The sequence below is a fragment of the Neovison vison genome, chromosome 2, assembly GCF_020171115.1.
Source record: "Neovison vison isolate M4711 chromosome 2, ASM_NN_V1, whole genome shotgun sequence".
In the NCBI taxonomy this organism is placed as follows: Eukaryota; Metazoa; Chordata; class Mammalia; order Carnivora; family Mustelidae; genus Neogale; species Neogale vison.
Genome location: NC_058092.1, coordinates 12,442,180 through 12,456,199, shown reverse-complemented (window position 1 = coordinate 12,456,199; position 14,020 = coordinate 12,442,180). Strand labels below are relative to the sequence as shown.

General features: G+C 56.7%; 1 protein-coding gene across 4 annotated transcripts in view; it reads right to left on the bottom strand.

The window, feature by feature from the left end:
- The window catches only part of ARHGEF10L (Rho guanine nucleotide exchange factor 10 like), a 100,796-nt gene that overhangs the window by 71,365 nt on the left and 15,411 nt on the right, over positions 1-14,020 (bottom strand). For 2 of the 4 annotated variants that reach the window (XM_044237273.1, XM_044237274.1), the window contains exons 4-7: positions 12,166-12,257; positions 10,434-10,517; positions 6,352-6,521; positions 448-564 (exon numbers count right to left, since the gene is read on the bottom strand). In XM_044237273.1, coding sequence (XP_044093208.1) covers positions 448-564; positions 6,352-6,521; positions 10,434-10,517; positions 12,166-12,257 — 463 coding nt within the window. The remainder of the gene's footprint in view (positions 1-447; positions 565-6,351; positions 6,522-10,433; positions 10,518-12,165; positions 12,258-14,020) is intronic. The other 2 variants (XM_044237275.1, XM_044237276.1) reach the window with 1 other exon arrangement.

Below are 14,020 nucleotides of genomic sequence, written 5' to 3'. Positions count from 1 at the left end.
AAGTCTGAGTCCCATTTAAGAAGAAGGTGCTGTGATTTCTCCTACAGCCTTCCTTAGCCTGGATCTCTGTGAGCGGCTCAGAGGGGCAGGAATGTCCAGCGTCCCTCACTCACACTCACACCCTCACCCACCGCCAGAGTTCGCAAATCTGCAGGTGCCTGGGCCTTAGGCCAGACCTCCAGAATCAACCTCTCTGGGGACGGAGCTCAGGAGTCGGCTCCCCGGTGGTGCGGAGGGTTCGAGAGCGTGCAGACCCCACCCCCCAGGAATGCTGGCAGACCACTAAGCTTTTGCTCAGAGAGAGAGAGGCAAGCACGTGGAAAGGAGTGCGCCAGTCCCAGCATGGACATGAGATGCGGCCAGGCTCCCGTGTCGGGCGGGTGCCAGGGGCTCAGGTCCCCCTCTGCAGGGCCCCGGCCAGGACGCAGGGGGACAGACGGACAATACCTTACAGTCGCACTTGTGCTTCAGCGCCTGCATGTCTCTCCCCCCAGCTCTTAGAGCCAGGATGTCTCTCTTAGTCCTGGCGCATCTCTCCTTTAGCCTAGTCAGGTCTGGAGAAAGCTGGAGCCCCCAAGCAGCCAGGCAGAAGGAGAGCAGGTGCGAGGAGCAGGCGGGACGGGAGGAGACAAACAGGACAACAGAGGAGAAAGGAGACCAGGTGAGGTGGGATGTGGGGCGTGGGGAGGGGTCCCACCAGGCATCGGCTCCAGCAGGGTCCCACCCCAACACACGGGCAGCGGGGACGGTGTCCTGGCTGCTGTGAGGACAGGAGGAAGGGACCGGCTAGGCCCCCTTCAGGGAAGGGGAACAGCACTTGGAAAATAAGGACTGTGTCTCAGGCATCCCCTCATCCCAGGGGCCAGCCTGGGGCTGATGACATAGGAGGCTCTCAGCAAGTTTGTGAGATGGATGGGTGGTGGGCTGGGTGGGCAGGATCGGGGGGGGCAAATGCATAGGAAAACGGTGAATGGAGGGATGATTGGACAGGCGAATGGACAACAGACAGAGGATGGGTGGACAGATGAATGATGGATGCCTGGACGGACAGATAAGTGGATGGGTGAGCAAATGCATAAACACAGCTGGATGACCGCAGAACTGGGTAAATGAATGGACAGGTGAGCGGTAAGATAAATGAATAAAGACACAGCGGGATTCGTAGGTGGATGGAAGCAATGCTGTGCTGGTAAATATTTAACACGTGCTTCTCCAGGAGAAAAAGCGCTGCTTTGTAGCATTTCCATGGTGTGAATGATCTTACCGTGCCGCATTTCACACTACCGGTGTGACGTCACTGAATGTGGACTTGGAAAGTGAGTGTACAATTGGTTCCTAGATCTTGTAAGTGAGGAAGAGCCAGCTCTGGCACACCACTGGAGGAAGGAACGGGTTAACAGAGAGAGGGAGGGAGGGACAGAGGGAGCGCAGGTAGGCAGTTGGATGGAAGGATGGGTAGCTGACTAGCTTATATACTATCTGGGAAGATGGATGGGTGGAGAGACAAACAGATAGACATTCAAATGCCTAAATTGTGTGAGCAATAGTGATATTTGGTAAAGCATACAGAAAACCAAGACAGTACTAATTCCGGGGTAGACAAGTAAAGGGACCAAGAGCATGAACTCTGGAGGCAGGCAGGTCTACATTCAAATCACCACCCCCTAGTTCACTAGCTGGGAAAGTATCTTTACTTCTTTAAAGTATCTTAACATTCCTCACTGGTCAAGTGGCCAGGATAGTAACTACTTCACAGAGTTACTGAGAAGATTAAATGGGTAATACATGTAGAGGCCAGAACTTAGTAAGTGCTCAAAACATGGAAACTGTTACTATACTACCTTACAAATTCTAAGTGCTCAATATGTGTTGAATGGATGGATAGTTGGTCAGATGGATGGATGGATGGATGGATGGATGGACGGATACTTGGGTGGATGGATGGATGGATGGATGGATGGATGGATGGATGGATAGACTGGTGGATGGGTGGATGGATGGATGGATGGATGGATGGATGGACAGATACTTGGATGGATGGATGGATGGATGGATGGATAGATAGATAGGTGGATGGACAGATACTTGGATGGATGGATGGATGGATGGATGGACGGATACTTGGATGGATGGATGGATGGATGGAAGGATACTTGGATGGATGGATGGATGGATGGATGGATGGATGGATGGATAGACTGGTGGATGGATGGACAGATACTTGGATGGATGGATGGATGGATGGATAGATAGGTGGATGGACAGATACTGGGATGGAGGGATGTGTGGATGGACGGATACTTGGATGGATAGATGGATGGATGGATGGATGGACAGATACTTGAATGGATTGATGGATGGATGGACGGATACATGGATGGATGGATGGATAGATGGGTGGATGGATGGATAGACGGGTGGATGGATGGACAGATACTTGGATGGATGGACGGATACTTGGATGGATAAATGGATGGATGGGTAGATGGGTGGATGGATGGATGGATGGATGGAAAGATACTGGATGGATGGATGGATAGACGGGCGGATGGACAGATACTTGGATGGATGGATGGATGGATGGATGGATGGACGGATACTGGATGGATGGATGGATAGACGGGTGGATGGATGGACGGATACTTGGATGGATGGATGGATGGATACTTGGATGGATGGATGGATGGATGGATGGATAGACAGGTAGATGGATGGATGGATGGATGGATGGACAGATACTTGGATGGATGGATGCATGCATGGATAGTTGGGTGGATGGGTGGATGGACAGATGGATGGATACCTGGATGGATGGATGGATGGATGGATGGATGGATGGATGGATACTTGGTTGGATGGATAGATGGGCAGGTGGAAAAATGGGATAGACACTTGGATGGATGGATGGATGATTAGATGGACAGACGGATGGATTAATTGTTGCATGCATGCATGGACAGAAGGTTGATGCATTTCCTTTCAAATCAGATGTGATATTGAGTTACAGCTCTACCACTTACTTCCTGGGTGACCCTAACCATATCGTTTTGCCTCTAAGCTTCTGTCTTGACTTCTCTGATCAATAACATGAGACTTTTAATGCAAATAATACCAACCACTTTAGGGTATTAGGAAAATTGCATGAACTGCTTTGTAAACATACCACGCTAAGTAACTGCTTATTACTATTAATGCAAAGAAACAGCAGAACAGAGGTCCTTCTGAGAGTTACTCAGACTCCCCAAAGCTGTGAGAGTTGGGGTTTATACTGAGTCCTGTTTCATCTGTAAATTGACACAATAAAATCATAAAGGGCCTGGCTTTGCACTGCCCCTCTGCCTCTCTCAGGATTAGAAGAACCAGAATCAGAGGTCAATGGCAGACTGGCCAGATCCGAGTAGAGGAGTGAGCAAGGCTGAGGTCAGAGCTGGCATTTCTGCCCAGTGCCCTGGCCAGCTGGATCACTGGTAACCTCAATTATGAAGAGGTCATGGTCAGAAAAAGGAAAAGTCCAATGCAGCCTGTTTTACAACTGGGGGGGCAGGGGGAATCCCACTGACCATGGTTTACAACCAGCAGGTACTTATTAACATAACAGGATCAGGCCCCTGCTTACATCTAGGTCAGAGGCTTCCAAGGAGGTCCTTCTGCAGACCCTTCAGTCACTTTCTTTGGCAAAAATCCACCCGCTGAGGGCTGCCCTTCAAAGACCCCTGAAGGAGGGACTACACTAGCTCTCCTGCAGCTGGACGGGGAGTCAGGCCCCCCATCAGACTCCAAGGACAGGGTCAAATGCCACCAGATCTCTGCTGCCTGATGCCCCACAGCACACACAAGACATTGCCAAGCAATGGCGGCCCCAAACCATGCAGCCAGTGCAGGGCCAGGCATGGGAGCAGGTGGACCCCCAGCAGCTCAGGAGGGCAGAGCACAGCAAAGAAGGCTCAGCGGGGTGTTCAGGGCAGAGGTAGGCGCCAGAGGAAAGCTCCCTCCCGCCACCACAGCCCCCCGTCTTGCTGGAAGCCTTTTGTTCAGGGAACAGACAGGCCTTGCCCCATGGCCAAGGCAAATGTCCTCATGATTAGAAATTCAAGAACCCTGCTGCAAGGTTTGCCTGCCGAGGAAGGGTCCGAAGAAGCCCCTTGCTGGAGGGTCCACAGATAAGAGGTAATGGGCAACCCCCCAGAGACTCCTCCCCTGGGGCCCAGCCATGGAGAGGGCCAGCCCCCGCATTTCTCTCCCTGGCCCCTCGCATCCCCTGGGAACAAGAGCACCGGTTCAAAGCAGGTAGGTGGGCTGACTTGGACCCTAAACCAGAGTTCCTGAGGGTAAGGCCCTGGGGTCTGTGATTTTAATCAGCATCCCTCGAGGGGCGCCTGGGTGGCTCAGTGGGTTAAGCCTCTGCCTTCGGCTCAGGTCATGATCCTAGTGTCCTGGGATCAAGCCCCACATCAGGCTCTCTGCTCAGCAGGGAGCCTGCTTCCTCCTCTCTCTCTCTCTCTCTCTGCCTGCCTCTCTGCCTACTTGTGATCTCTGTCTGTCAAATAAGTAAATAAAATCTTTTAAAAAAAAAAAAATCAGCATCCCTCGTGGTCCTGATGTCTAGGCCAGTCTGAGGACCAGCCCTGAGGAGCCCGAATTCAGCATCCGCCTGCCTCCTGCCCTCTGAGAGATGTCTATGTTTCTCTCCAGGTCCCCAGCAAGAAGTCAAGGGGTTGGCAAAGCTGCCGCCGGGGACTAGGAGGAGACTGCCAGAGGCTGAGAATGAGGGTCAGTCTGGCCTCCAGCACTTCCCACTCACAGTATACCAAACAAAGCCGTGGGGCACGAGTCCTGCCCTCATCTTGGGGGGGGCGCCCGGGGACAATGCTGGCTTCATAACCTGGACCCTTTCTCCCCTAAAGCAGGGCATGCTGTCCCTTCCCAGGACAGAAGAGGAACAGGATTCTTCCCAGGCTTTCTCCTGGGCCATTAGTCCAGCCTGGGACCACTTCCCAGGCCTCTGGCTTCTGTGCCAGAGAAGTCCCCCTCTGACTAGCCCTATCAGCCCGTGTCCCACATGTGGCCTTAGATACTTGGGCTCGTGTTTGCAGAAAGGCATTCTTGGCCTCATTTTTGACAAATTGCTTCATATTTGGTATCTCCTCCTAGACCATAATGGTTGGCCAATTGGGTTGGGCCTTCCTGTCCCATGCACCCCTGCCCGCAACCTCAGAAATGACTGGGCACACAGTAGCTATCACCAGATGCTTAACTTTATCCTAGCAAGATGTCAAGGCCACTTTCAGTGGCCCAGCCGATGGAGGCGCAGCCACAAGACTGGGCTCAAAGGAGACAGGCTCAACTCCCAGGCTTCTCGGGAACTTGGGAAGCCCCTCCTGGGTGGAAGAAGGTCTATCCGAAGAGTCAAAGTACAGATGCTGCCCTGGCCAGCAACTCCCCTCCAGAGGGGATCCTCAAACTCAGAAAGGGACAGGAGGCACTAGGCAGGACTCGGGAGGTACCTGTAACCCAGCCTCGTCCTGGGGCCCCTGCCTTCTCCTTGTACCACCTTTGGGTGTCTACTTGTCTGTGTCTTTTCAGAAGGAGGCTGATGGAACCCAGTCACCTCTGGTGGGGCTGGGCCTGCCTGTAAGAAGCTACTCCCCCATGAAACCCCACACCGCTAGACTCTGCTTTCTGGTGGCTTCTATAGAACAAACGGGAGGAACAGGCCGTCTCAGGAGGAAGGAGACAATCCATCCTCTTCTTGGCTTCCATGGCTCGGAAACCAGCTGAATGACCCCTGCTCTGGGCAGAAACAAATGCATGGATGGCATTTTAAAAGACCTTGGAAAGAGGCCTTCTGGGCAACTGTGTCCTAACCATAGCAGCCCCCCTCCCCCTGCCCCTTGCTCACTTCCCCAAGGGCAGAGGACTGTATGGGTCTAGGACTGGTCTCAGAATGCGTCCTGGAGGGCAGGGAGACCTAGCTGACCTGATCTAAGAGCCAACTCTCATCAGCAGGCTGGGCTGCCTGAAGCCTGTCCTGAGGAGGCCCCTGCGGCCAGATCTGAGCCCATGAGCATCATGGTCCCTTGCCTGGTCTGCCATGGGAATGCGGTGGGGGAGGGAGACCTGAGCCAGGTATTAACCTCGCCCATTCCAGGCTGCAGGCTCTCCGTGGTCAAACAGCAATGCCGGTGGATCATTTTCTATTTTGGTGACACCTGGGCCATCTACTTGCTCACTGTACATTCCCAGGGGTCCCTGGTTGGATACGAGTCTGAGGTCTGGCCCTCACCACCCTCCTTAGCCAGTCCCCAGGGGTCGCAGTGCCCTGGCTGGGATGACAGACGCCCATCCCCTTACCTTGGGCTGGAAGGACACTCGGTGCTTGGCAGGCTCTGCCTCGGGCTTGGTCTCCTCCCCCGAGTCCTCACTGTAGCTCTCGAACTCACTGGAGCTCCAGCCTAGGTCCTCCGCCTCCCTGGGCCCTCCGTCCCGGTGCACATCCTCATAGAGCAGGTTCCTCTCCACCCCTGCAGGCCAAGGGACAGGGTGGTAAGCAGAGGCCCCCGTGCCAAGCCCCCCAGACCCAGTTTCTGACCCAGGAAGGCAGGTGGGGGATGGGAGGTGGTCATGGTTCAGCCCTGAGGCTCCACCTCGTCTTCCTCGTCCATAAAACAGAGGTGATGAGCACGCAGCATCCACCTGGTAAGGGAGGAGGACACGAGAAAACGTGGAAAGGCACACGAAATGTGTCGGGCACACAAAGGTCTCCTTAATCCCTTCCCACCACTCCTCCGTAACACTCTTCTGGGATCTGAGCGCTTATCCTGGGCCTCCGGGAATGTTTTACTGGGAAACAGAAGATCTAGAACCAAGTCCTGACTCCAGCCCTCAGCTCCAGCCCCAGCAACCTCGGGGGCAAAACAGAAATTGCTAGGCCATTAAATGAGTGGGGGACGGACCCCTCACCCCAAATCTGAGTTTCCCATGGGGGTTCGGGATGGTCCAGTAGGGGGCACCCCTAGCCCAGCATCCAGGAGGGTTCCCTCGTCTTCCAAAGCTCCGCGGATGAAGTGGAGGGCAAAGGGCTGAGAGTCCATTGGCCAGGAGGGACAGGACCCCCAAGGCCGGAGCACACCCGTGCTCCCTGTCACATGCGGAGTGAGAGGCTGCTTCAGGATGGAGGTGGAAAAGCCACTGCCCAAGGAGGACCAGCTGCAGCGCAGAGACCTTGGGCTTCACTCCCATCTCTCTGGGCTGCACTTCCTGGCCTGTCACCTGAAGGACTGAACTGCAGGCCCCACAAACGTGAGGCCAGACCCCAAAAAGTGCCCGAAGATGAACATGCTCTTGTCAATGCACAAGAAATATGGCACAAGGGGTTAAAAAACATCTGCCCAGAGCAGAGAGCTTGGTTACTGGAGTTCTCTGTGCCAGACAGTGATAATAATAAGCCAAAGGTCAAGGTCAAGTAAACAAAATATGAACTGAGAGCTTCTAGCAAAGAGCCGAGCGCATGGCGGGCGCTCAGCAAAGAGCAGCTGGTCCTTGCTCACGGGCCTTCTGGGCGGGCCCGGGTGTCATCCCACTGACCCAGGGCCACCACCTCCACCCCACACGGGAGCCAGGGAGTAGGGGGACCGGGAGATTGTCGCCCAAAGAGCAAACAGACACACTGAGGCTTAGCTGAGGACTCGGGTCTCAAGATGAGGGAGCATTAGGTTATTTTTAAGCAAAAGATAATAGTGACTAATGTCTCCAGGGACTGGAGCAGCTGGTGACCAGGCTGTGACCTTTACAATGCTGGGCTGATTGTCTTATTACTGCAGCAAAGAGCCCATGACCCGTGAGCAAAGGGCCGGAGCCCAGGTCTTGGGGCTCCCTCTGAGGAAGAAGTCGGGCAGCCTCTGAGTGCCTACTTCCCCGCGCCTCCTGGAGACCCCGCCTCCCACCCACCCACATCTTCAGTATGTAAGGCCTCCTGCTGGATTCGCCCCGCAGCCCTAAGATTGGTTGGCAGGGCACAAGGAATCACCTCCTCATTAGGAAGGAGACAGAACAGGGGCCTGGAGAGGACACGTGGCTTGCCCGGGGCCAGACAGAGCAGGGAGATGGGGCCGAAGACTCCTAGGCCAGGCTCCCTCCATTCACCACACTGCCTTCTGCTGAGGCCTGCCAACCCTACCATCCCCCAGGCTCATTTAGAAATACTCTCTCCAGGGGCGCCTGGGTGGCTCTGTCGGTTCATCAGCTCTTGGCTTTGGTTCGGGTCATGATCTCAGAGTCCTGAAATCAAGTCCCGGATCGGGCTCTGCACTGAGCCCAGAGTCTGCGTGTCCCTCTCCCTCCCTCTCTGCCCTCCCTGCCTTGCTTGTACAGTTGCACTCTCCCTAAAGTAAATAAATGAAAGAAGGAAGGAAGAAAAGGAAAGAAGGAAGGAAGGAAGACTCTCTCCAGTGCAGAAAGCATCACCAGATCCCTGAGCCTGAGCCAAATCCTCAGCCTTTGGGGACCCTACAGAGATCCTGGTTCCCACCCTCTGCTTCCTGGGGCCTCAGCCTTCACTAACAGCTTCCCTTCCCTTCCCACGGACGGCCCACCACTGGCTCAGTGCTCTGTGCCAATTTTCTCATGGCATCCTCACCCACCGAGGATGCCGCCATTATTGCCCCAATACTACAGATGAAATGGACTGAGGTCCAGACAGACAAAGCAGAAGTTCTCTGGTGTGACCCCCCCCCCAAAGTATCAGGATGATATTCCATGAGGTCAGGATGATATCATGATTTTATATGAAGAAGCCGGGGCCCAAAGGCACTGAGCTCTGTGGCATGGCAGAACTGGGATCTGAAGCCAGGGCTGGATGTGCGGCCTGCCCCTTGTCACTTAACCTCCTCTCCTCTCTGAGCACCCACTGAGCCCCCAGCGGTCCGTGAAGGTCAGTGCTGGGCCTGGGCAGGTGTGATGCCAACAGCACCTGTGTTGCCTGTGCAGGGTACCCACCCGGAGGGCCAGCCACAGCCTCAGGGGACTCAACCCTCCCGCAGCCCCGAGGGTGGAAGCCGTGGGATGGGTGGGCTCAGAGCTTACTTCTTGGCCACCTCCTTTTCACCACGTTAGGGACAAGTGCTCGATGGCATCTCAGTGTTCAGTGGAGTCTGAGGCCAAGTGAGGAGTTGCTTGATCTGATTCGGGTGGGAAAAGAGCCCAACGGGGTGAAACAGTGGACCCCAAGCCACTCCCATCTCTGGGATCTGGTACCTTCCGACAAGACCTCACTGCCTCCCAACAGTGTGCCTTTCCGCTCCTCCGCCTGGATTCAAGTGAGCAACAGGTAGGGATAATCAAGCACCCCCCAGGCTTGCTGAAGGGGTGAGTTTATCATTGGCCCACCTGTCCCTGCTCCCGGAACAGGAATCAGGAGTGTGGCTCTGAGGGCCCTGGGGCCTTCTCCCGTTGTCTGCGTGGCTCTCCCTTTGGACTGTGCACAGCCCAACGATGGTGATGGCCACCTCATCAGACTAGAAGCTCCTCCAACACAGGCTGTGTGATCAGCAGCTGGTGGCTTAACCTCTCTGATGCCAGCGTTACCGGGAGCCATAAGCCCTGCCCTGCAGACCTCCAGGGCTTAACCAAACTTGCATCCTCTCTCAGAGGATGCCACCCAAACCCTCCTGGGGTAGGGGACAGAGCAGCGGACTTGGGAGTCAGAATAATCAGGTTCAACTCCCAGCCCCGCCTCTTTCCTTGTCTGTACAATGGAGCCATGATACCCCGGATCAAAGTTTCTAAATAGATTCCAGCAAACAAAGCGTGAGGAGTAGCGGGCCTCATGTTTCAGGCAAAGATGGCTCTCACGGTGAACAGTTAGCAAGCAGGCCTCCCTGGGTCCGGGTGGTGCTCTCTCCGGCTGGGTGACTATACTGGGGCTGGGGGACAGCCCAACTCAGGCAGACTTAACCCACCCCCCAACTGCTACCCCCCTACAGCCACAATCTCCCAGCCTCCCGGGCCCAGAGCGGGGTGAAGGCAATCCTCTCTGCCCCAGCGGTCAGGTTTAACGAGCTGTACTTTCTCCCCAAGCAGCCCTGGGAAGCCCGGGCTACCTCCCGGTTCTCCCGAGACAGGAAATGCAGTCTTGGGGAGGTAAAATGACTGGCCCGGGCCCCGCACCCGCGGGAGTGGGCAATCCCGGCAGCCAGGGGGTCCCCGCAGCCAGGCGGTCCCCGCCCCCCCTGCCGGGCCTGGCCACGCCCCCAGCAGGCTCCAGCCGCTCCCAGGACGCGGGCGGTGGTTGGCGAAAGCCAGAGGGAGGGGCATGGCCGGGTGGGGCGGGGCAGCGAAAGAGCAGGAGCAGACCCTCCCCGGACCCGCCCCCCCCCCACCCCAGCGGACCCGCGCCCGGGCCCTGAAGTCCGCGGGGAAGCACGGAGGAGGCGTACCGGGTTGATGGGCATCCAGGTTCTCGCACGGCACGTCGTCGTAAATCACATCTTCTTCCAGGGCGGGGAAAGTGAACCGGTCGACTGGGAGCGAACGGAGAGGACAGGGGCGCTCAGGCGGCTGTGGCGCCTGGGCGGAGGCGGCTGCCGGGCTGACAGCAGGACTGCACCAGCTGGCCGCTCCCTGCCGCCACCCCGCAGCCTGACGGCTCCGCCAGCAGCCCGAGCCCGGCCCCTCGGGAGCCCCTGCCGGCGGTTCTCCCAGGACTCGGTTCCCCTGCCTCTCCCTGCCCCCCAGCCCTGCGAGGCGTCCTCCCAGCGAAGACCACAGACCTCCACCTAGCTCCCTGCCCTGCACAAGCCTGCCCATCTGGCTGACCTCAGGGAGCAGACCCAGCACCTGTGCCCTGAGGTCCAGAGCATCTTCAGTAGCCCAGACCCTCAGGACTAGCAAAAAGAGCTAGCTCCCACCTAGAGATGGGCCAGGCAAAGCAGCCCTCCTGAGTATAGGGAATGAGGGGGTGGGGGGTGGATTTGGAGAGTGGGGTTAAGAAAAGCACCCCCCCCCCAAAATTCAGCCCGCAGAGTCCTGACTGGTGAAAAGTTCAGCAAATGAACACATCCCTCTACCAACGTTTTGCTGGGCGGGCAATGAGCAGGGCACAGCGCCCACTCTGACCCCCATTAGCAGCTACCAGGATGTGCCAGTTAAGGAGGTCTCCCCTCAAAACCGTGTCCCCAAGCTCTGTCCTCTTTAGAGGTGTGCCTTCCAGCAGAGAGCTAGGGTTTGGAAAACCAGTCCCCACCCTGATGGGAGCGTCTTCACCCCATGGGCCTTCTGAGAAGATAAGGGGCCAGATGGGCTCTGAAATCCCCACTGTGTCCCAGAGCCCAGGCAAGCCTCACCCTCAACCCCTCTGCCACCCCCAGAAGGATTCTGCCTCCTGCATGGCTCTAAGACCTGCTCACTCTCTCCAGGTCCCTAGTTCCTGCCATCAGCCTCCCTCTCCCGGACAGCCTCCTCCCTAGGCTGCAGCCCACCCAGCCTTGTCTAACAGCTTCACTCCCATCCCACCCCAACCCCTGACTCTCGTAGTTCCCTGTTGCCTTCAGAAAAGCATGGCTGGGAGGTGCAGAAGGAGCTGGGGACACAGCAGCCTGGCCTCCCCCATTGATCGCTTGGGTGCTACCCTCTATCACACCGCGGCTGTGGCTTCCCAGGTCCCCTCTCCCCCCAGGGGCTGGGGCTCAGGCTCCCGCACAGGCACCCCCTGTGTGGATGCACTTTTTCCCAACCCCTGCTCTCTCTTCCCTGCCCCCAGGACTCCTGGGTTCCCCTCACTCCCACCTTCCCTTCCTGGCACCTGTCTTCTGCAAGGTAACTGTCGGCCTATGTGGCTGGTTCCGCTCCTGGAGGGACCTCATCGTGGGCCCCACTGCCAGTCCAGCAGCCCTGATATACGAGCTTCTGAGTATTTGATGAGCAGATAAACGGCCAAATAATGACCAACTCCTGGACCACGGCTCTCATCAGGCCACAAACGGGGACAACTCCCAGCATGGGCAGTGGCCGGTCCCTCTCAGAGTTGCCACCAAGCCCACAGCAGCCCACACAATGAGGATGACCCGATGGCTCATGAGAGCCCCCACTGGCCCTCTGGGCCTGAAGAAGGGGCTCTGAGGTTATCCCAGTCCACCCTCCTGGGCTATGACGGGGCTGGGGGGCACTTACTCCGGCGGGAGCTCTTCCGCTTCCAGCTGGAGCGCCGGACCCCGGAGAGAGCAGCTTCCACAGCATGCCCGTTGCTCACCACCGGTGGCACCCTGCGGGCCAAGAAACAGTGTCATTGAGGCAGCAGGGACTGGGACAGGGCTGCCGAGCAGGGAGGGACAGGACAGCGGGCTCCAGGAAGCCTCTGGCCGCCCCGCACCCAGGGGCAAGGCATGAAAGGCACAAGGGTGGGGGGTGGGTGGAGGGCCAGGAGTCGCTCGCCCCCAGAGCTGTGAGTCCAGAGAGCTGGGGAGGCCAGGCTGGGCTGGCCTTGAACAAGCCCCTTCCCCTCTGAATTTTCCCATCCTTAGAAGACAGCGTAAGACCACAGTGATGAGGATCAGGGGACTTCCCCTGCAAGGGCACCCGTCCCTATCCCAAGGCAGACACGGGGGCTCTCCATCTCCCATCGTCCCACGTGCAAAGTGGGGGTGAGGGTTGGGGGACCCCTGCCTCCTGTGAGAAACAAGGTCATGCAAAGCCTCACTAGACCAGATGTGGGAGACCAAGCTTCATGCCCCCACAGGTGAGAAGGAGCCGGACCTCCTCGCCTGCTTCCCTGCAGCAGGGACTGGATGGGAAAACCAGTGAGGCGGCTCTCACCAGCTCCACCAGGCGGCCAAGTGGATTATCTGCGGCAGCTGCGCGTGCGCGCAGACACTGACAGGCTGGGATGAGTGGGTGTCTCCCCTCCGCATCACTATAAGCCCACACCCGCAACCCCAGTCTGACCATGGAAGAGCGCAGGACAAACCCAGACATTCTATCAGACATTCTACAAACCCCCGCTGCTACTCCCTGACACTCCCAAGATCTCCCAAGATCGCAAAGCGAGGCACTGAAGGGGCTAAACCCACGATCCCAGAACAGTAAAGGGCATAAGAAGAAAAACGTGGAATCCGGAGAAAGCCTGGAGTTCAAGGAATGGTAGTGTGCCCAGCCGGCTTTCTCAGGTCTGGGAAACGTTCCGTGGTCACCTAAGATGTGAACCATGGGGAAAACTGGCTGTTGGGTACACAGAACCCCTGATGACTTTTCTGTCCATCTAAAACTATGCCAGAGTGAATGTTGACTTTGTTTTTAAGTCCAGCCTCAAAAAAAAACAAAGACCATGGGGCGCCTGGGTGGCTCAGTGGGTTAAGCCTCTGCCTTCAGCTCAGGTCATGATCTCAGGGTCCTGGGATCAAGCCCCGCATTGGGCTCTCTGCTCAGCAGGGAGCCTGCTTCCCCCTCTCTCTGCCTGCCTCTCTGCCTACTTGTGATCTCTGTCAAATAAATAAAATCTTTAAAAAAAAAAAAAGACCATACCTGCCAATCCAGAAGGGAGGCACCTGTAAAGGCCCAAGACAGCAACCACTGCTGCCAAGAATTCAAGGCAACTTCCTGGCCCCTAAGCCCCAAGAGGAGGGGGAGAGACACACACCAGGAGGGTGCAGGTAGCAGGGAGCATCTCCCATGAGCAGCTGGGACAATGTGGATCCTGCCTTCTTCCCACCTGCTGGCGTTGGGCAGAGGAGCCCGCCCAAGATCACGCTGCCGGAATGGCAGAGCCAGACCGAGAAGCCAGCCTGCCTGGTCCCAGAGGGCCTCGTCCAACTGCAGCTCAGGTGGAAGATGGAAACATTCTGTCTGTGCCATCCCCTGAGCCACGTGTGGCCACTGCACCCTTGGAATGTAACGTGTGGAAGTTAATTAGTGGAACTCACTAAAGAACTTCATTTGGAATAGTGTCACCTTAAGTCATTTAATTTTCAAGAGCCACCTGTGGCTAGTGGCCACGTACAGGACAGTCTGGTCGCCCTACACCACTGTCAGA